The following is a 24,266-nucleotide window of genomic DNA, read 5'->3' as shown; positions in this document are numbered from 1 at the left end:
AGAACGAAATCGAATGCACACTGATCCACTGACCGGTGTACTAATGGTGTACTTGAGCATTCCCCTGTGTGTTGTGGGAGTATAGCGCAATATAACTGGCCTATAATTATTACACAAGAAATCGTATCACAAACCTTCAGTCCGAATCAACGAACGCCCACTTATTCAGATGAAAATAAGTGAAATTGCTTAATATGCCACATTCTAGTTTAAACGATGATTGAAAAAATAAATTCAAAACATTAAAAAATCAGAGAAATTGTTTTATTCTACCGTAAGCGAGATAATAATATATAACAGAATATTTAATGTCAGTTTTATTTATGAGCCACAAAATAACCCAGGCGGTTTTTGAATTATTCATATTAGATACGTGCATAAATCGGAATACAGAATACTGTCAAACCCTGGAAACAACGTCAACTGTCAACAATCCCACTAAATGCATTTGTAAAACAAATTAGATGTCATTTTATACAAGATATGTATAAATACAAACTGTAAAATGACTTTTGTTTTCACCAACCACCAGGGGCCATGGGGCCGACTCGCATCAGTTTCCTTCAAGCTGATCCACACACGTCGGACGTGTGTGACTGCTGAGAAACACCTATGGCTCCTACAACTACAGGTAAGTTAGATAACATACATCGGGCACGGCTGGCCCAGTCGTCTAAGGCACCGCAATTCGCTGTGCAGAGTTGCGTCCCTTGGGCACGCTAGAGACCTATGATTGTGGGTTCGAATCCCGGTTCGCCCCGATGTTTCTAGGTTTGTCAGCACCATACCCGTGCTCGTTGGTTTCACCGAAGTGGTAAACGTCTGAGACCTGCATCACTTGGGGCTTTCCTCCCACATTAAGCTGACACGCCGTGATATAACTGGAATACTCTTAAAAGCGGCGTTAAACCCAACTCACTTACTCACTCACTAGATAACATACATATGTACATTTTGTCTGTCACGAATATCGATCAGCCCCAACTATGCATAGACTAATTCACAACAAAGAATGTCCTTTATGTCGCAATGTCGGATGTCACCAATGGCTATCTCTAGTCTGTGTTTACTTATCCCATAAGAGGCGACTAACGTGATCGGGTGGTCAGGCTTGGTTGATGCACGTCATCGATCCCAATTGCATGGATCAATGCTCATGATGTCAATCACTGGATTGCACAATACTATTGTTTGTTTGTTTGTTGTTTAACGCCGAATTCAGCAATATTCCAGTTATATGACGGCGGTCTGTAAGTAATCGAGTCTGGACCAGACATTCCAGTGATTGGCATCATGGGCATCGATCCACGCAATTGGGACACGATGGCATGCATCAAGCAAGTCAGCGAGCCTGACCACCCGATCCCGTTAGTCGCCTTTTACGGCAAGCATGGATTTCTGAAGACCTATTCTAGTCCGGAATCTTCACGGGTTGCACAATAACATATTCGCGTTATACAAATATACATAGCATCATTATCTATAGAAATGTACTGACACATGAGCAGAGCTGCGATCCGTGGACACGCCAGAAAACGTTTATTGTCGTCTTAGGCACCGTGATTCGCTGACAGAGTTGCGTCCCTTGGGCCCGCAAAAACCTTTGATTGTGGGTTCGAATCCCGGTTCGCCCCGATTATGTTTCTAGGTTTGTCAGCACCATACCCGTGCTCGTGGGTTTCACCGAAGTGATAAACGTCTGAGGCCTGCATCACATCGGGCTTTCCTCCCACATTTAACTGACACGCCGTGATGTAACTGGAATACTGTTAAAAGCAGCGTTAACCCAACTCACTCACTCCTGTAGATACATGCCCCTCGAGGTGTCCGGTATATGGTTTCTTTTTTGATCTTGTAGCTGACAAAAGCAGTCAGCATCACTACATGTAGATGTGGTGGGTATATGGTATTGTGATGACCATATGGTTGTCGATAACCACTCTCGTCATAATGGCAAGACAGGATTGTATGAAACCATCTGAATATTCTATACAAAGAAAGACTTCATACGTCGAAGCACAAATCGAATGATCATTTCAAAGTTCAAATTACGTGAATCTTGACAGAAAACTGGGTAAACCATTGACAACTTTTGTAGTAAATGAACAATTCTTTTAGTTGACTAGGTCTTCAGCAACCCATACTTGCCGTAAAAGGCGACTATGCTTGTTGTAAAAGGCGACTAACGGGATCGGTCTTCAGCAAAACATACTTGCCGTAAAAGGCGACTATGCTTGTCGTAAATGCGACTAACGGGATCGGGTGGTCAGGCTCGCTGACTTGGTTGGATTGTCTGGTCCAGACTCGATTATTTACCGACCGCCGTCATATAGCTGGAATATTGCTGAGTGCGGCGTTAAACAACAAAGCAACCAAACCAGCTAACCAACCATCAGAAGCTTGAACACTTCTACGAGGTAAATAGGGATATGTTGTTCTTCTTTGGGATTGTGAAATGGGTTTTCTTGTCACAGGGTCCGCTATAATAAAGATGTCAGCTGAGAAGGGACTACTCGACACCGGGGCCTTTGCTCTTGTAGAGACTGGCAAGTCAGATGTGAGTAGACTGATGTTTCTATGTTTGTGTGTTTGTTAGTTGTTTAACGCCGCACTCAAAAGTGAAAAACGTGTATTATAATATCAAAAAAATAAATCCATTTCTCCATTTGCAAATGATAAAGGTGGACAAAGCAGACTTCGAGGAAAATGGACTTCTGACACATTTGGATGACCTGTCGGTCGAGGAGGAGGAAAGAGAAGAAGAGAGAGAAGATGAGGAGGAGTTTCGAGAGTTCTACTTGAAATGTGGAGGAAGCGTGGCTAAAACGAGAGCAGCAATCTTACACAAATTGAGTCAACACAAAACGATTATCGGTCGCGTTGTAGGGTCAGTTATATTAATAGTCTATCTTGTGTACCTTGGGTTCTGCATGGACTACGCATTTGGAGATGAAGGCTCAATCAGGCTTGTCTGGGGGACGTGTTTTGTTCTGTTTATTATTGGGTACAGCAACTTCAGTGAGAAAATCTTCAAAAAGATTGGAGGTGTTTGCAGATGCCAGACGCTGAGAAGGCCCGTGGTTCGGAAGGGAATCAGATGGTGAGATTTATACCGTCTTTGAGATGGATATTATTCATTTTTGTTCTATATACTACTATTGTTTTGTTTTTGTTTGTTTGTTGTTTAACGCCGCACTCAGCAATATTCCAGCTATATGACGGCGGTCTGTAAAATAATCGAGTCTGGACCAGACAATCCAGTGATTGACATCATGAACATCGATCCACGCAATTGGGATCGATGACATGCATCAACCAAGTCAGCGAGCCTGATCACTCAATCCCGTTAGTCGCCTTTTACGGCAAGCATAGTCGCCTTTATATACTTCTAAAAAGGAATTTGCCATCGTAATATGAAAGGATCGGATAGTCCATATATTATTTTTCTATACTACTCAAAATATATAGACTATCCGATTCTTTCATATTACTATGGCAGATTACCTATGGTAATATAAAATTGAGTGAGTATGGTTTTACGCCGCTTTTAGCAATATTCCAGCAATATCACGGCGGGGGACACCAGAAATGGGCTTCACACATTGTACCCATGTCGGGAATCGAACCCGGGTCTTCGGCGTGACGAGCCAACGCTTTAACCACTAGGCTACCCGACCGCCCCTGGTAATATAAAAGAATCGGATGGTCCATTTATATTTTTTTTATACTACTCAAAATATATGGACCATCCGATTCTTTCATATTACTATGGCAGATTGCCTATGGTAATATGCCATAGTAAAATGATTACCTATGGTAATATGGGGGGCGGTGGGGTAGCCTAGTGGTTAAACCGTTCGCTCCTCACGCCGAAGACCCGGGTTCGATTCCCGACATAGGTACAATGTGTGGAGCCCATTTCTGGTGTCCCCCGCCGTGATATTGCTGGAATAGTGCTAAAAGCGGTGTAAAACCATACTCACTCACCCACTGGTAATATGAAAGAATCGGGTTGTCCTTAACATATTTTCAGGAGTCAGTGACTTTATGGAATGTTGTAATACCAGCATGCTCACTCCTTCACACACTGTCCCTTGAAGATTCCGGGTTAGAATTGGTCTCAAGCAACCCATGCTTGCCATAAGAGGCGAATATCGGGATGAGGTTGTCAGGCTCGGTGACTTGGTTGATGCATTTCAATTCAATCACCTGATTGTCTGGTCCAGACTATTATTTGCAGACCACTGTCACATAACTTGAATGTTCCTGAGTGCGGCATTAAACAACAAACAAACTGGACCAACTGTTCAGACTCGATTATTTACAAACTGCCGTCATGTTGCTGGAATATTGCTGAGTGCGGCGTTAAATATCAACCAAACCAAACTCTCACTAATATTGTCTGAAATTGCCGAAACAGTTCACAAGTGATTGTGATGGTTCAATCATTGTATGTGTTCTGGCATATGATGTTTAATTATTATATTGTAATGTGATAAGAAGCTGTATTACATCTGTTAAAACCGTTCCTGATACCATTTTCTGCTGCTGTTTCAGGTTCCTCTACCTGTCCATACTTGCGTTGATTATCACTTACCTGTGTCTAACCATTCTACAAACAAGTCCAGAGAACTTCATCTCCCTCGCAGGACTGGTCTTCTTCATAACTATTGGTTACATTTTCTCCAAACGCCCAGACCTGGTAATATTTCTTTGTTTTGTTACTTGTTTAACGCATCTTCCCGAGGCAAGAGAGTTAACTGACTATAAAAGTCCAGTTTCCACCCTTGCCGAAATGGACTGGTATTATGGAGTTACATTTTGGCTGGACTAACGAGTCTATGCATAGTCCAATCAAATTCGCGCACCGAAATCGAAATCCGGTTCGTAAACTGTCGTGCAGATTTCGGTCGATTGCAGGATTTGCAAAGCATGTGCATTGCCAACTCCTTGTCAGCAGATATTTTCCAAATCTTTTCAAACTTTTAATCAAGGTGCTTACGTGATTTGATGCATTTCGCGATGTAACACCCGTTTTATCACAATATAGATCTTGATTATCGATCAGATCGTTTTGACTGGGCGCATCCATTTTGTGTGAAGTAAACGCAAGTGATACGAGAGGTGGAATCTGATTGGTCCATAGCTAGGACAGGCTTAAAAGGGACATAACTGGTAATAGCCACTGGTGGCGCTACGATCCAGCCCAGTAATTCCAGCCTGGTACGGCAAGGGTGGAAACTGGACATTTAAAGTCAGTTAACTCTCTTGCCTTGGGAAGATGTGTTTAACGGCGCACTGATCAATAGTCCAGCTGTATGACGGCGATCACAGAAATATTCGGGATAGGAACTAAGAATCTTCAAGAGAGATCTGGTAATAGGTTTATTCATTACAATTATGTCAATTACATCATTTAATAAATCGGGTTATAATAGGTCTTCAGCAACTCATGCTTGCCGTAAAAGGCGACCATGCTTGTCTTAAGAGGCGACTAACGGAATCGGATGGTCAGGCTAGCTGACTTGGTTGATACATGTCATCGTATCCCAATTGCGTAGATCGATGCTCATGATGTCAATCATTGGATTATCTTGTCCAGATTCGATTATTTACAGACCGCTGAAATATTGCTGAGTGCGGTGTTAAACAACAAACAAACTTTTAATAAACCTAGTGCAGGGTTGGCCTAGTTTCTAATGCATCACAATTCTATGTCCAGAGTTGCCCTTGGCATGTCAGAATCCTAAGATCGTGGCTCCAATCTCGCATCCGCAATGCATATGATCATTATTCTCGGTCTTTCAGCACCAAACCTGTGATAGTGATCATGGGTTTCACCAAAGTGATAACATTAAGCCGAAACCCTGTGACATAACTGAAATATAGCTTTAGACTCACACACTCAACACCCGAAATATAGCTTTAGACTCACACACTCAACACCCATCAAGTATCGACTGGCTGTCAGTTATGAAGCTATGCATGAATACTTTTGATTCAGTTGTCTTGATGTTTGAATTTCATGTTATATTTATCCAGCAATGATACCGAAAACTCATTCACTAACAAATTCAATTACGGATTGTCAGTTAACATACACTAAATGCGGAAACCACTTAAAATCTGTATTGAGAAATCACTCATTTCCTGCAGGTCAACTGGCATGCAGTGTTTTGGGGGATTACCACACAGTTCCTGTTTGCGCTGTTCATCCTCAGGTCCAGATTTGGATACAGTGTTTTCAACTGGCTGGGGGCGAGACTCGAAGAGTACATGAGGCACACAGACAAAGGCTCCCAATTTGTGTTTGGGGACAGCTTCAGAGATCACCAGTTTGTATTTGTGGTGCGTTTGTCCTTTTGTAGTTGACATTAGCCGTCCCCACCCCTCCCTTCAGCAACCAATACTTGCCGTAAAAGGCGACTATGCTTGTCGTAAAAGGCGACTAACGGGATCGGGTGGTCAGGCTCGCTGACTTGGTTGATGCATGTCATCTATCCCAATTGCGTGGATCGATGTTCATGATATAAATCACTGGATTGTCTGGTCCAGACTCGATTATTTGGAGACCGCCGTCATATAGCTGGAATATTGCTGAGTGCGGCGTTAAACAACAAACCAACCAACCAACCATCCCTCCCTTTGAATACATGAATGCCGATGTGGCTGGTATGTAGTATCTTTATGATCATGTGGAAAACAATAGCTGTCCGGAACACCTACTGTATATGTCTGTACCTGGAGGTGGCCGATATAATCCTTCGTGATGACCATGTAGACAATAGCCATCAGCATAACGTCCTGTAGATACGGGGGTACGGGTGGCCCAGTCGTCTTAGGCACCGTGATTCGCTGACAGAGTTGCTTCCCTATGATTGTGGGTTCGAATCCCGGTTCGCCCCGATTATGTTTCTAGGTTTGTTAGCACCATACCCGTGCTCGTGGGTTTCACCGAAGTGATAAACGTCTGAGGCCTGCATCACTTCGGGCTTTCCTCCCACATTAAGCTGACACGCCGTGATATAACTGGAATACTGTTAAAAGCAGCGTTAACCCAACTCACTCACTCCTGTAGATACATGCCCCTCGAGGTGTCCGGTATATGGTTTCTTTTTTGATCTTGTAGCTGACAAAAGCAGTCAGCATCACTACATGTAGATGTGGTGGGTATATGGTGAGTGAGTGAGTGAATTGGGTTTAACGCCGCTTTTAACAGTATTTCAGTTATATCGCGGCGTGTCAGCTTAATGTGAAACCTAGAAACATAATCGGGGCGAACCGGGATTCGAACCCACAATCATAGGTTTCTGGCGTGCCTAAGGTGGGTATATGGTGTTGTGATCATATGGTTGTCGATAACCGCACTCGTCATAATGGCAAGACAGGATTGTATGAAACAATCTGAATATTTTATACATAGAAAGACATCTTCATACGACGAAGCACAAATCGAATGATCATTTCAAAGTTCAAATAACGTGAATCCTGACAGAAAACTGGGTAAACCATTGACAACTTTTGTAGTAAATGAACAATTCTTTTAGTTGACTAGGTCTTCAGCAACCCATGCTTGCCGTAAAAGGCGACTATGCTTGTCGTTAAAGGCGACTAACGGGATCGGGTGGTCAGGCTCGCTGACTTGGTTGATGATGTCATCGATCCCAATTGCGTGGATCGATGCTCATGATGCCAATCACTGGATTGTCTGGTCCAGACTCGATTATTTACAGACCGCCGTCATATAGCTGGAATATTGCTGAGTGCGGCGTTAAGCAACAAACCAACTTTAGCTGACACTTATTTTATTTATATTTGATCTTTGAATCATGCCAAACACTGATGGTAAATGTTCTTGTGTACCATCAAAGAAGAATTGTAATGGTGACATCGTTTCAGATGTGATTTGTTTTATCATTTCAGACAATGCCACTGATTATTTTCATGAGTTCCACAGTCAACATGCTCTACCACTATGGGGTGCTCCAAGCTATTGTCAAGAACTTCGGGAAGTTTCTCTATTTCTGTATGGGTACGAGCGCTATTGAATCTGTGAACGCTGCCTTCAACATGTTTCTTGGACCTGTGAGTACACGAAATGCTTACTGTGACTAGAATCTTCTCCATTGTCTCAAGCCTAACCTTTCTTGTACAGCGTGGCACGTTCTGAGCCTAACTACAAAGGATGTATAGTACTCTCATATCAGTTTTCATGATAAGAGGGACCCGTGAAGATTCCGGGGTAGAATAGGTCTTCAGCAACCCATGCTTGCCGTAAAAGGTGATTATGCTTGTCGTAAAGGGCGACTAATGGGAACGGGTGGTCAGGCTCGCTGACGTGGTTGATAATATCATCGATCCCAATTGCGTGGATCGATGCTCATGATGTCAATCACTGGATTGTCGGGTCCAGACTCGATTATTTACAGACCGCCGTCATATAGCTGGAATATTGCTGAGTGCGGCGTTAAACAACCAACCAACCAACCAACCAAATCATAATAAGAGGATGCATTATTTCTGAAGACATCAAAGTGACTTGGTATTCCCTGTTTATGAAAATGGACAAAATTGGTATGAGGATGACCAATATCTCCAAATGAAAATATGCAGGCAGATATGGTGTCATTGTCAGAAGTGTATGGACCATTGGGATTTTATGTTGAAAATAATCAGCAACCAACTCCATCAACTCAGGCAATCATAGCTGGACCCAGATCTTTTCAACCGCCCTTTGTATATCGACGTCACTCATGCTCATGCAGATTGGCCCTCTTTGTAGGTATACTCATATGACAATGAAACTAAGTGAACATCAAATGTTAAATGTAATAATCAGAATTGTATTTGTTTACCAAGCTGTGATGTATTGCCTGATTCTTCGGATGTTCCCACTTCAGTCCGAGGCTCCAATGGCTATTAAACCCTTCCTGCCACTACTGACTGCATCCGAGATGCATGCCATCATGGTGGCAACATTCGCCAGTATTTCTGGAAGTGTTTTTGGAATGCTTGTGAACTTTGGAGTAAGTAATATCTTATCATTGTCTCTTCATCAATATACACATAATTAGCGGCTAGATAGCGGCTTCATAATGCAGATAGTGCCGTTCTTTGTCGGTGGATCTACCCATATCTAGTCACCATCCTCCCCATCCAGCAGCCCCCTCCCAATCTAGTCTACCCCATCTAATATGATCCCCCATCTAATCTACCCAATCTAGTCTGACACCCCATCTAGTCAATAGTTCTGGCAATTTCCTGTGTGCATTAAACTCCTTGACTAGAGGTAGCATGTGTGCAACAGAACCGTTGAAGGTAAACATATACTCTATCTACCCGTCTGGTCTACCCCCATCTTGTCTGACACACCATCTAGTCTGACTCTCCATCAACTTGTCTACCCCCATCTTGTCTGACACCCCATCTAGTCTGACTCTCCATCAACTTGTCTACCCCCATCTTGTCTGACACCCCATCTAGTCTGACTCTCCATCAACTTGTCTACCCTCATCTTGTCTGACACCCCATCTGGTCGATATTTCTGGCAATGTTCAGGGTGTATTGATAAGAGGTAACGTGAGTACAGCACAATACTGAATTTTGTTTTACAGTAACATTAACTTTCAGTTTCTCATTTATGTCAGACGTGAGCGAAACTAAATTCGCTGTCATGGGAATCTCAGAATATAATAACACCGCTTAAAACGTTAACGTTTCTGCGTGTATGCTGCTGCCTTAATGTTTTGTTGGAGTAAAAAATATTGAAATATTGAAACGACTTTTATCACAGTAAACAAATTACATTCTTCAAACCAGCATTACAGCTCTGTTTGAGGATATGTTATTGTAACAATACTGAAGTAATCTAAATCAATAACAGGACAATACAGTCAGTAATATTGTTGTATATTTGCTGTTAGTTAAGTCCCAGACATGTTGTACATGTATGTATTAACTATATGCTACTACAATTTGCTGAGGATAAAAACTTTAAAGGATAACACATGTTATGTTTGGGATAACACTTTCTGAGTAAAGTACAGATTCTCGTTATTTTTTGGTTTGAGTCCCGTCCGGGATTCGAACCCACACTGCCAGAATGAGGCACCTAATCGCCAGCACACAAAGTCAGCGATCTATCCCACTCAGCCACCGAGGCTTCCACAAAACGAAAGTTTGACAACTGGTAGTCTAGATCACATACTTTGTGTACCCCTCTGACAGGTGTAAATTGGCACGGCTACCATGGCCGAAAGCTATGAACACACAATACCATTAAGAAAGTGGTCAAATGTAACAAATGTTGATAACACTTTCTGAGAGAAGTAAAGATTCACGTACCGCCACACCGCCAGAGTGAGGCACCTAATCGCCAGCACACAAAGTGTTATCTTAAATATAACATTTGTTACACTTGACCACTTTCTAAATGGCATTGTGTGTTCATAACTATAAAAGGTAATACGTCAAATTGTGCGCATCTGTTGAAATAGCCAAAGGCAATATTGCGTGAATAAATGTTAACAAAATTCCGTCATTTTCCACACAATGCCATAACACACCATATGACCAATAATCAGTCAGATCACCCGTCAAAATGAGAGTATCTGACCAAACCAGTGTAACAGTGAAAACAAATTCCCAGAAGCGCGTATGTGATGTACGTGATGCGATAATACCCTGGCACCATGTCTCATGCTCCCAATAAGTCTCTGGATCCATTCATCATGGTTGCCAAGGGAAGTTTGTTCCTCTCTTAATTAGAGCATTGCCGTGTTCCTGTTGATTAGCTGGAAGTACATGACGCCGAGACAGGAGATATGGAGTTCGTTCCACATGTCTTCGAAAGGGTTGAGGTCTAGTGACCGGGCTGGCCACTCCATGCAGACAATGGTAATCTGCACTAAGTAGGCATCAACGACCCTGGCATGATAGGTCATTATATTTATCGTCCATGAGGATGGTCCGATGTCACCAGCAGATGGTGTTCACATCCAGAATGTCATCCCTGTGGCGCACACCTAGCACCGTGCCCTGCTGTAGGACAAGGAGGTCTGACACCACCCCAAATCATGATTGATCTAGCCAGTATTTCGATTCATCAGTGAAAGGCTCTGGAGCCCAGTCCTGGTCTGTCTAATTGACGTCATCTTCAGCCCAATTCAAAAGTGCCTGCCTAAGATATCGGGTTAGTGGGATGCAAAATCATGCTCTCCATGACCGGAGACCAGCCTCAAGGGGATGATTATGCACTGTCTAAGTAGAAACGTCATTGCCACTTTCCGCAGGTCATTTCTGAGTGTGGTGGCAGTCACGCAGTGATGACGTCTCGTTGCAATCAGATGAAACGTGTCTTATTTCTGTGTTGTGGGACGATGTCGACCACGTGCATGTCGTTGGTTAGCTGATCCAAACGTCTGGTATCGATTCCATGGCCTGCTGATCACACTTTGGCTGACACCATGTAGCATAGTGGGAAAAGCGTTCGCTCATCACACTGAAGACCCAGGTTTGATTCATGTGAAGTCTATTTCTGGCGTAAAATAAACCCACTCACTCACACTTAAATGGGGTTTCTGTGTGATGTTTCCTGTCATAAGTATTCTCTTGCAGGCACCGGCCAACCACCTTCTCACAGCGTCTGTGATGTCTGCCCCCGCCGCCCTCGCCATGGCCAAACTGACCATGCCGGAGACAAGAAGGACAAGGGTCCAACCAGAGGATGCTTACAATATAAGAATGGCGTGAGTTGCAATACGTAATGCATTACACTCGACATGGTACCGCCCACAATTAAACTGACCATTACACTGGCGCTAATGTTCATGCAGGCACACGATTTGTTGTAAAAAAATAGAGAAAGTTTTTTTTTATTTGCCAACCAACATAATTATCTCATCGTGTGACCTGACAAAGTTGATATCTTCGGTTTTCACATAATACATAATGTCATCAAGTTCACAATAATCAAAGTACCCAAATATACTTCGGAAATGTCAGACGTAACAAATTGTAATCTCACATAAGGAACACATGTGTTTCACCATAAACACGCACAGAAATCTTAGTAAATTGTTTATTGTGTATTGGGGGTATCATCACATGTAATGGATGTCAGGCCTTTGGAACCCTATTGTCCGCTGGATCAAACATACGATGAGTGAAACCTGAAAACTGTAACAAAAGCAAGCCTCTGTCTAATATCTGTGTCTCTAAACGGGGTTCATAAGAACTTATTATTAATCTTCCAGCAAATTTCAGAGCGTACTAGAAGCGATATCCATCGGCGCGGTTGACGGCATCACACTGGCGTCCACAGTCGTTGTCAACCAGATCGTCTTCATCGCTGCTATTGAATGTATAGACACCGCATTTCAATGGTTTGGTCTCAGGGTTGGAGTGACTGGCGTGACGTTTTCGGTATGTCTATTGTCAGGCTTTTGTAGAGGTTGACGTAGTGTATTGACATAAACTGGCGAAACGCTGAGGCGTCTCGCCTAGCCATACATTTCAAACACCTATTATTGTACACCTTAGGCATGGAGAGTGAGTTGGGTTTAACACCGCTTTTAACAGTATTCCAGTTATATCGCGGCGTGTCAGCTTAATGCTGGAGCAAAGCCCGAAGTGATGCAGGTCTCAGACGTTTACCACTTCGGTGAAACCCAAGAGCACGGGTATGGTGCTGACAAACCTAGAAACATAATCGGGGCGAACCGGGATTCGAACCCACACTCTTAGGTTTCTGGCGTGTCCAAGGGACGCAACTCGACGACCTTAGACGACCCTTAGGCATGGCACAAACATATGATACGCCATAATCTATTACCTGAGGATAGTTCATATACAATGCATGTCCATATATCATGCGTTAAAAAACAAAATGAATCAGTATGTGTGTATTTTTTTAATGTCTTTATATTCGTTATGTGGCATAAGCTAACCAAATTGGATCATAGATATCATTTCCTGATAAAGCCAAAGACAACATAAGCTAAGGGTAGTTTTTCCTATTCTATGGAGCATGTGTCGCTTGGGTTCGACTCTGACTCTGTGTCTGTGCTCAACAGCCAAATAGTATTCGAATGGAGGTCATTCGACTCTGAAACGTTGCTCGTATGCAAGCTCGGTCATTTTGATCAGTTTAAATAATTGAGAATAAACCATCCAGAGATTGTTACACAATACGAATTGAAGGTGTCACGCTCATTCATGTTTTCCATGTGCTGAAAGTTGTCCCTCTTCTCTCCTCCGCAGCTCCTCTGTTCCTATATGTTCTATCCCCTGGCCTATATTATGGGATTCCCCAAGGTTGACCTCTTCAAGATAGGGGAACTGATGGGCATCAAAATCTTCGCCAATTCTTTTGTTGGATTTATGGAGTTTGGCAGGCTGGTCCTTAACAGAAAGGATCTCGAGCACTACCAGCTTGTTCACAATGGCACCTGGCACTGGCAAGATGGCAACGTTATATTGGACGCAACAAATGTAACATTGGTCGGTGGAATTCTTGAGGTTAGTAGTTTGTTTGTTTGTTGTTTAACGAGCAAACAATCCAGTGACTGACATCATGAGAATCGATCTACGCAATTGGGTTTTGGTTTGGTTTAGTTTGTTGTTTTACGCCGCACTCAGCAATATTCCAGCTACATGACGGCGGTCTGTAAATAATCGAGTCTGGACCAGACAATCAAGTGAATTACATCATGAACATCGATCCACGCAATTGGGATCGATGACATGCATCAACCAAGTCAGCGAGACTGACCACCCGATCCCGTAAGTCGCCTTTCACGACAAGCATAGTCGCCTTCTACGGCAAGTATGGGTTGCTGAAGACCTATTCTAGCCCGGATCTTCTCGGGTCTACGCAATTGGGATCCGATGACATGTATCAACCAACTCAGCGAGTATGACCACCCGATCCCGTTAGTCGCCTTTTACGACAAGCATAGTCGCCTTCTACGGAAAACATGGGTTGTTGAAGACCTATTCTACCCCGGATCATCACAGTGTCAGGTTAGGAGGTAGGGCTGTCATGTAAATACATTTCGATGCCCTGTTCAATACAACAACCATGGGGAAAGTCAACATGTTTCTGCAGGTGTATCGAGTCTGTCTGTAACCGATATCAGATATCTGCAAACAGGTGTGCTTTTTTTGGTACTGGCGTTCATAGATTCAACCATTTCTTTCATAAATGTTGGGAAAATGAAAGGGCTCAGTGTACACCCTTGTCTGAGAACCGGTAGAACAGTCAAAATAGATAGTTTTATTCCCTGCTCAATGACTACAACAGATTTAACACTAGCATACAAACTTTGAAGCACCTTTAAAATCATTCTATATAGACTATTCTACAAAAGACGATCAACATCTTTCTTTAGTAATAATAGCAGTAGTCCAAGCATAAGGAAACTGACCGTTATAATTTCTGTAACAATCAAGCACGGTACAATACAACTGGTTCTTTAATATTTTAAAAGAATTCAGATGGGAGACGATCATCTTACGGTGATTTATTAATCTTTAAAATATCTAAAAGACCATGATAGCTGTATAACCCGTTGATGTCCCAGCATTAGGAGGATGTAGCTGATGTAGAGGCGGAGTTGTCAAGGCCAGATGCCTATACATTGTTGTTTGTTTGTTTGTCTGTTGTTTACTTACGCCGCACAATTATTGATTCCATCTATATGACGGTGGTCTGTCAGACAATCCAGTGATTGATGTCATGAGCAACGATCCACGCAATTGGGATCGGATGACATGCATCGACCAAGTCAGCGAGCCTGACCACTCGATCCCGTCAGTTGCCTTTTATGGCAAACATGGGTTGCTGAAGACCTATTCTACACCGGATCTTCGCGGGTCTACGAAAAAATAGCAGGGCGGATTAGCACAAGAATATTGCTTCCTAACAGTGAATCTGATATGACTGCCTTATCTGATTGTAGATGGATTTAAGGAATATCGAAGATAGTCTAACGGAAGTTAAAAGGGAGGGAATGGACATGTGAAAACCTGTTGATCAGAACGTGACATTTAGGGAGCTGGAGGAAGCTCTTGATAAATCAAAAGATAACAATCTGGTATTTTTCGGAATAGCTGGTAATATTAAACACAAGTGAATGCCAGGAGCACGTGAAAGGTTTTACACAGATACCTTAGATGCTTGTAAGTCCAGTGCTTCAAACATAACGTGTGACACAGTTCTTAGGTTGAAATCAAAGACAGAAATCTGCTCTATTATTGCTAAATTCGTCTCGGGAGATGACTGTACTGGCTGCAGCTAAAGACTTGACAAGGAGACAAAAAAGGATTTACAGGCTGAGTACAGGCTTGTAGGAAGCTACTCATTCCATTTATGATCAAAGCGCTTGAATATGGAAAGACTTCATACATGTACTTATTCGAGGACTGACTAATGATCGATGATTGAACAAAGAAAGAGGAAGATTGTTTTCGTAAGAGATGCTGTGTTACGTGTTTCATCGACTACACTGTCTATTGTGTTGTTTAACGGGTTTGTGGCGCATCAGTCGATTCGGCATGTCTTCCCATGTCTCCAACGCAAGACAGAATGCATGTAAACTCTTTGTCGACCCAAAACTGGACCAGTACTAAGTATCTTGAGGCTGCATGATCTGCGTGCAATGTCTAAAGTTCGTCACTGTCACGTCGTTTCCTTTTTTTCATAAACGGACATGCGTATGAAAATACGTCAGCAGATCGTTGGATTAACTCACCGACATGTCCAAACAGTTGGAAAACACAGTCCTGAAGACTGCTGGTTGTCCATGTCCTTCTTTCGGTCCGACCGCGTTGAGTAGAAAACCATCCAATCCTGTATCTCAACAGTTCCAACATTATCCCAATTACTTGAATTCACACGCAAATTTCAATGTTCAAGTCTGTGTGGCTATTTGGTAGATACAGAGGGTAGACACGCGTGCTCCTTAAACAAGGTCCGATCTGTTCGGCGCATGTGCATATTACCAGTAGGTTGGATGTGGGAATTCAGGTGTCGGTCAGCGTCGGCATTAATCTGCGTATTTTCCTTTCATATTGTCAAACTGAGGCTTTCATCATGATACTTCAGTGAGAAGCTATCAAACATAATTAAGGACTCCAAAAAGATGAAGCGACACTTGCAACATGTATTTCTAAATTGGTATGACGTCGTAATGTTAGCTGAAAGTTTAAGAATTAAAAGGTAGTCTGCTTGTCGTTACTGCAATGCATTATGAAGGGACGCCAGGTCTTACTGTGTCAAATAAGGTTTTGTCATTATGTCACAAAAATCCGGAATCGTTTCACATGGGTACAAAGTGTGAACCCTTTTTCTGGTGTCGGACAGTGCTCGGATATGGCTACAAGCGGCATAAAATCCAAACCACTCACTGTTATCGTTTACGTGACATTTCGCAACTTAAAATCAGCATTTGTTACTATCTATTGATCAGGTTTGAGATATCTTTTCTTCCAAATAAGTACTTTTTTGCGGTGATGTCATCAACTAAATCACGTTAAAGACCGCCGATCAGAATGCGGGATTTTAATGGTCAAAACGGAATATATAGTAATGGTTGTCTTGTCCAACATTTAATTTCAGAAACGTTCTGAGGTGCTTGGTACGTATGCCTTATGTGGACTCAACCATATAGGAGCTGTTGGTGTTGCCATGGGAACGTTGATCGCGCTTTGCCCTGAACGGAGGACCACTATCACCAAATATGTACTGAGGGCGAACGTGACTGGGCAGATGGCCTGTTTTATGACAGCATGCATCGCAGGTGAGCGAGTAGAAGTGGGTGAAATATGTGATACGATCCCGTTAGTCGCCTCTTATGACAAGCATGGGTTGCTGAAGACCCATGAGTGAAAACGGAACGTGAAGATGCGGGGTAGACAAGTCTTCAGCAACCCATGCTTGCCGTAAAATGCGACTATGCTTGTCGTAGGAGGCGACTAACGGGATCGGGTGGTAAGGCTCGCTGACTTGGTTGATGCATGTCATCGTATCCCAATTGCGTGGATCGATGCTCATGATATCAATCACTGGATTGTCTGGTTACAGTCCGCCGTCATATAGCTGGAATATTGCTGAGTGCGACGTTAAACAACAAACCATACCAACCAATGAGTGACTTAGTTATGTTTGACGCTGATTTATACAGTATATATCAGTTATTCCACCAAGTGTGAGAAAAGCCCGAACTGATTCAGGTATGCGATGTTTACATTTTGGTGCAACCCACAAGCGAGAAGGCCATTGATGGCGTTACTCTGCTGTGGTGTGGTTGGAATATTGCAAAAATCCAGAAATCCATATTCACTCACTCGTGTTTATGTTTAATGAACTTTTTTTCTGTTTCTCTCAGGTTTGCTATACGATGAATCTTTACAGTCAGCGTGAACAACTTTAACAGTGCGGTTGTCTTGTAGCTGGTACAATGGGGACCAGTTCAATATTACATTTTATCATTAGTTTCAGATTTGGAACACCACCCATGTTTGCAATAAACGGATTATAGATGAGTGTGTTTCCGTATCATGAATACCATTTTGGCCCTTAATGGTCTGACGATTCGGGGGTAATCTGCCATTAGGATCTCCTTAGAATATCAGAAAACCGAAACCATCACTTTTCCAGCAGGTAGAACAGACTTTGCCTTCTTCGTCGGAGGTGCCGTTAGATGTTTTGACTGTTTAGTCTCTCATAGTGGGGAACCCATGGTTTCAAATCACTAAACAAAATGAGCTCGGTCTTCTTCGAAACTTGTTGATTCTCTCGAATGATAGTGAATTGGGGCGTTTCTGATCTGGAGTCAGAAGCATTTGAACACCACAGCGTGCTGAAACCTTTGTCATTCATGCCCATTTCATTACTTAGAATTGTTTTACCTCTCCTATGAGAGGTGTCCGGTTTATTGGCTATGTGACGGTTGGTCGTCCTGATCTTGGATCATCTTTGAGGTTCTCACTTCCCCTCTTTAACTCCGCTGCCTACCTCTTTACAATCGCAAAGGAAGGAGCAACATCTCCGAAAATATTTTATTCATTTCAGTAAGTGTATACAACATACATCAGTTATATACAATGTAATTCCCATTTCAAAAGAATGTTGTACAGAACGTCATGGTATGAAGTAATTCATATCTAAAAAATACATTGTATTTTGTTAAATCCATTTTCACTCAAATTTTGCAAGACTCTTTTTTTTCTAGCCACGTATTTTTCCACAACTATAGTATTCCTAGAAGTCTCAAGAATGCATCTAGGTGAAGTGTACTGGCTTTAATACTTGAACTGTAGATTTTTCTTTTAGCACAAAAAATGATACAATACATCAAATCGTAACCAGCATTAATATATGCAGTAATGTCTGTATATATCCAATTGTGTTTTAACATATAATGACAACTCACTCCAAAATCCCTTCACATGATCACAGGACACAAAGAGATGTTTCCTATTTCCAGGCTCATTCCGTTAAAACGTACACACATTGTTATTAGTTCTCCATCTGTTGCAGTTCCCTTTTGGTGTATACTATTTGAGGAATAAATCTATATTGAAGGTCTAGGAACTTAAGTCTTTTGTGCATCTTATATAATCAGTAAATATATTATTCCACGGTACAGTGACATTTATCAGGTTTTCCCATTTATAGCAACCTGGGTGTCAGCTTTCACGAGTATATCATAAAATATTCGTCAACCTTTTGAAGGCGTAATCAAACTTTTCTGCACATTATAATTCTCATATTCTGTAACACAGTATTTGCACCGCTAACAGATTTTCTCATGGATCTAGGAATATTCTTAAAACATTTTGCATAGTCTAGAAAAGTACCATTGACATTATATTTTTCCTTAAATACGGTAAAGGGCAGTATACCTTCATCATTGCAAAGATCTTTAATTGTGTGAATACAGAGACCCAGATAAGGTTCGTGAAATACGCATGAAAATATATCAAAAACGCTGATGGAAAATATTGTAGTGTATCAAATACGCTAAGGAAATCACTGAAACGCCCTAGGTATGTTTTGAATGTGTAATGATAATCATCCATAAAAATACGTGCGTGTCGCTGCAGGACCTTATTTTGTCCAGCCCGTAATATTGAAATCAAAATGGTTTTCACATTCTGAAAAAGATAACAGATCGTTTGCAATCAACATTGAACACGCCTAACGAACGCAGCCTAATTTATTGTAACACTGTCGTTGATTGGTCGCGCTAGTAATGAGTGTCCAATGAAATTATTCATAACGTACAATGATGAAGTTAGTTACAAACAAACATGGCGTCTCGGCAGTCACATGGACGAAACCTAGCCGGTCAGACTAAAATATCGGCCTTCCTAAGCATTGGCAAAGGTTCTTACACAACTACGAAGGTAGTAAAATCTTTTATTGAAGAAATGATCGGACTTTGTTTCGAATCTGAGGTGATTATTAGCGATATACTGAACGAGCTTACTACTGCTGCCATCTCTCGTAAAGCATCGAAAAAACATGATGGGAATAAACTTTCAAAGAAAACTATGGCCGAATGGAAAGCTAAGTATCCGTGGCTAAATTTCAGCAGTGTTTGATAGTGATATGCGATTGTGTTTTTCGGCGTGTCAGGGTGCAAAATCTACACTTTTGCTTACACATGTCTGGGCTTCTCTGGGCACACAAAACACACATATTTCTAGTATTATCAGACATGACGACAGTACTGAACATAAACGTGCATCATAAAAGATTGAGAGAGATTTGGGAGCAGATTTATTAAATGACCCAGATGTAAATGTTGATAGTTGGGGTATCTGCTCCAGTGATGACAACATTACTGGATAAACATTTTGTTTAACACTGTATATTATACAGCAAAGTCTGAATGCCCATCTGAACAAGTGAATGGATTATTGTTGTTGCAGACAATGAATGGATTGGATGTAAAATATATAAACTTGAGCTGGACAACTATTACAGAAGTACAGAAATCAATTTGTCATGTTTTGACAAAGACGCTTGTGAATGATATTAATTCTTCCCCTATATTTGCAATTATGCTTGACGAAAGTACAGATGTGACTGTTAAAAGGAATCAGCATATGTGACTGAAAAACGACTCAGCATATGTGTGAGATATGTGAAAGGTGGAGAACCTATTACATCATTTCTGTGTAATCAGCCTATTGATGATGGATGTGCTCACACCATAGTTAGGTGTATGGCTGCAGAGTTTGACAAGTTAGGCATTGACTTTACAAAGTGTGTGTCACTCTCCACTGATGTGCTGCTGTAATGATCGGCAAACACACAGGCGCAGGCAAGCAAATCAAGGCTAAATACTCACCTTTCTCTGTACAAACACACTGTGTGGCCAATAGACTTAATTTGGCCTGTGTTGACTCAATCAAGAAACATGACTTCATGGTAAAGTTTAGGGACAAATTTAATGCGTTGTACAATTTCATGAGTGCATCAAGCAACAGAACTCTGACATATAGAAAGATCCAGTAACCTGTAGTAACTGTTAAAGCACCTTATTCTATAAATCTGTCCAAAAACATTAAATACAGATTTAAGGAGGAAGATAGTGCTATCTTCTCAGATATGAGCAAAGTAATGGAGCCTCTAACTGTCAACTATGTCCCACATTTACGCCGCCTTTAGCAATATTCCAGCAATATAACGGCGGGAGAGACCAGAAATGGGCTTCACACATTGCACCAATGCGGGAATCGAACCCGGGTCTTCAGCGTTACGAGCGAACGCTTTAACCTCTAGTCTACCCGACCGCAAACCCGTTCTCACAAATCGTTCATGTTCATTTTAAGTATATAGTTGTTATAATATTTATTTGTTTCTCGACATCTTCACACTCGTATATTCATAGTCATCCAGTAAGAGACCGACTCCGTGGTCTAGTGGTAGAGCGTCTGCCCGGAGAGCGTCATACCAAAAGACGTTAAAATATGGTACTTGTTGTTACCCTGTCTGGCGCTCTGCATTAAGGGACTAAAACAAGGACTGGTCGGCTCGGAGTCAGTATTCTGTCTGAGTGGGGTATTCATGTTAAACGGCGGCATGGTATCTCATTAGGCTAGCACTATAAATCGGCATCAGCCCGGACAAGTACAAGCAGCCACACACAGACGTGCATGCACTTGCTATATAAGTGCAATATCTTTGACGCGACGTTAAACCCGAATTCACCTCACGTCATCCAGTAAATAATAGTCACTGTTTACTCATTGTCTCGCTGTCATGGCAGGAAGGTAAACTGCTTTTAATATTAAGGCCTTTTTTAAAGACAATGTGCATTTCATGAAGTTCTCCAAAACTGTCCTCACCTCGTTGCCCCATGGTTATGTTACAGATGACAAATCCTTCACACGAATGAGTGACTTAATTAACTTTGAACACAAGCTTTCCATGTACAACAGCATGCCACATTGCACAGCTGTACCAGCTTGTAAGCAGTCAGTGTGAATAGTTATCAATCAACCTTTATTATCATAGGGACCATAGTGTCCAGAATATATTACACCTCATTTACATATATATAAGAGACACAATCCTTTCGATAGCAGCAAGAAATCTCTGCTCAAAGCAGATTTGATTGTACGATTCTGACTATATCATGAACATGTGTTTATGAATCATTGTCAAAGACTGATGATACCGGGTGTTCGTATCTGCCCCGCCGGCGGCACCCCACACAAACACATGCAAAGGCAAATTGGTTATTCACTTGCAAAAACACGTGAACATATGGTTCGAGTCAAAATAGGGGACTGCATCGGACATCGTTACATACATGCCAAGATGGTAGGACGGAATACATGTTTACCTATTACGTGTTGACTGTGTCAGTTATCAGCTGTAAAAATCTAGGCATTGTTTTCTGCACCTTTAGTTTCTGTGAACATAAAAGTCATTTTATATTTACAGAACAGTGGCCATAAATACTTATACTTATCAAAATATAATAAAACTTTCAATAATGAGTGTGTTACAATTGACTCAAAGTGAAATCAGAGCACACTCCAACCTTCCAGTAATGAGTAACTTCACAGAGTATAGTCCTGTTCATACTTCGCGCAGCCTCAGTGGTTCCTGAAGGAGAGGCAACAAATCTTGCAAATAATTGGTATTTTATTGGCCTTCGTCCTTTCTTGAATTGTACCATGGCTGCATCAACGTCTTTAGGACTCAATACATTGACGTTGCCAGTTGGTCTGAAATACGATCATCGTCTTTTTTTTTTCATTACATACTATTGGATAGTGATGTACTCAACAATGGATTCAAATGTTTTTCTCTGGACATTATATAAGTTCAGCTGCAAGACCCGTGAAGATCAAGGGTAGAATATGTCTTAAGCAACCCATGCTTGCCGTAAAAGGCGACCATGCTTGTAGCAAGAGGCGACTAATTAACGGGATCGGGTGGTAAGGCTCGTTGACTTGGTTGATGCATGTCATCATATCCCAATTGCGTGAATCAATGTTCATGATGTCAATCACTGGATTGTCTGGTCCAGACTCGAGTATTTACAGACCGCCGTCATATAGCTGGAATATTGCTGAGTGCGGCGTTAAACAAAAAAAATAAACCCAAAAAACCTAGATGATGGTCATTAAATTACATATTCATATTATCAGTACAATTTTGGTTAAATATGGTTGTAATTCTGCAGAGCGGATGTCATCATAAAACGTGCATAGGTGTACCATTACACAGTCTCCATCCATGACAAATATATATATCACAACAATTTAAGAATTATTTATTTCTGGGAGTGAATGAAAACAATAAAATAATGCCCCTAGTTCCAACAAGATCCAATGGATTTCACATTGCAAATAAAACCATCAAAATCCAGTTGAAACATTGTGGTACATTTGCCAGTACCACTGGGTTCACACTGACTTCCTCTTATGTTATCTTGAATAATAGAACGTATGTTAAATAATTAACCTGTTTGTTTCGTGTGGCATCGTTTAGTACATCGACAATTATAATCATTATTTCGATGAAAAAAAAGTTATATACACAGTTGAGGAAACAGTTACACATGTTTGCAAACTTCGAGTTGGTTTTGTTTTTCAGATTGTTCAGATTCGGATGTTGAACATTCCTTTATTCCAACATTTGTCATTTCAATAACCTCAGTTGGTGAAGAGCTCTACATGTAAAGGCAAAGTGGCACTCATCTCCAACAGAAGACATCCTTTTCAAATTTATTTTCTATGGCCTGGGAGACCAGGGACCTATATAACCCAGTTGTACAGGTGCGTGGGGAGACGTACTGCAGGGTCCGTATCGTGTGGAAGGAGAATCCTGCTGGGGACAGCCTGGGCCAGTGTAATCGGATATGTTGCTGAGTCTGGACCGTTTACAGAACAGAACAAGGGCACACGAAGAAGGGTGGTAAGTCACATAGACTAACACTAATTCTTTGAAATGATTGTAATTTATGTTTTGAAAAGAACTATTCCGCTTCTGCTGTTGCTACACAAAACCTACAAAACTGAATCATGATCACATATATCAAAAATACATTTTGTACACTGGATACATTGATTACTTTAAGTTTAAACATGTATCTAAATAGTGAGTTTGCGGGTTTAGAAATATACAATTCCGATATTTTTCGTTTTATTTTTCCTTGGGAGAAAGAAGTCGTGAGGGTAGTGACTTGTATCTGATGGGTGCAAACGGGTGTCGAGTCGCTGTCTCAGACGGCCCAACTTGCTTAGCTCTAAAGATCACGACTGCAATACAGACCGTGAAGTAGTTTGTCCAACCGTCCCTGAACCATATTATTTTCCTTTCCGTCTAGGCCTTACTGTAATGCTACAGCCCAAAATGAAGCACACCTTGGTTCCACAGGTTCAGACTGAAACTTCCCTCTCAATGGGGCTTCTTTTCAGTTTTAATATAGTAGAACGTGTTTATCAAAATAATATATTTTCAGAGACTAAGAGACCAAAATATCCCATGCAAGTCTAGATTTCTTCAGACAGACTCTCCATGTTCCTTTCAATATGTGTCAAAAGACAAATGATTTCTTTTTTTTTTAATTCAGAGTGTCTGTTAATTGACCTGCTTGCTAAACGTATCAGTTTCAACATCTTCTCGAATTTGTTTTTTAACACTGGTGGATTCGTTATATGTGCATGTCAGCGTAGATCCTTCAATATCCTTTTGCGCAAAACACATATGCTGTTTAATTAAAGTAGTATTACCACAC

General features: G+C 41.5%; 1 protein-coding gene across 1 annotated transcript; it reads left to right on the top strand.

Moving 5' to 3' along the window:
* The first annotated feature begins 540 nt into the window (after nt 1-540).
* Nucleotides 541-18,580, top strand: LOC139464417 (solute carrier family 28 member 3-like). Its single transcript, XM_071245950.1, has 12 exons — nt 541-631; nt 2,475-2,557; nt 2,682-3,100; nt 4,558-4,702; nt 6,157-6,348; nt 7,924-8,085; nt 8,901-9,026; nt 11,617-11,747; nt 12,255-12,423; nt 13,261-13,518; nt 16,619-16,799; nt 17,388-18,580. The coding sequence occupies exons 1-12, from the start codon at nt 613-615 to the stop codon at nt 17,420-17,422; spliced, it is 1,920 nt and encodes a 639-aa protein (XP_071102051.1). The 5' UTR covers nt 541-612; the 3' UTR covers nt 17,423-18,580.
* The last annotated feature ends 5,686 nt before the right edge of the window (nt 18,581-24,266 follow it).

The sequence above is a fragment of the Haliotis cracherodii genome, unplaced genomic scaffold (genome assembly GCF_022045235.1).
Source record: "Haliotis cracherodii isolate W230 unplaced genomic scaffold, xgHalCrac1.p SCAF_17, whole genome shotgun sequence".
NCBI lineage: Eukaryota > Metazoa > Mollusca > Gastropoda > Lepetellida > Haliotidae > Haliotis > Haliotis cracherodii.
This window is presented reverse-complemented; position numbering and strand designations above follow the sequence as displayed.

Excerpts from the sequence above, each read along its gene's own strand:
- LOC139464417 (XM_071245950.1), top strand. Across the intron at positions 4,703-6,156 it reads TCTCCAAACGCCCAGACCTG|GTCAACTGGCATGCAGTGTT; the intron begins GTAATATTTCTT and ends CATTTCCTGCAG. Across the intron at positions 6,349-7,923 it reads ATCACCAGTTTGTATTTGTG|ACAATGCCACTGATTATTTT; the intron begins GTGCGTTTGTCC and ends TTATCATTTCAG.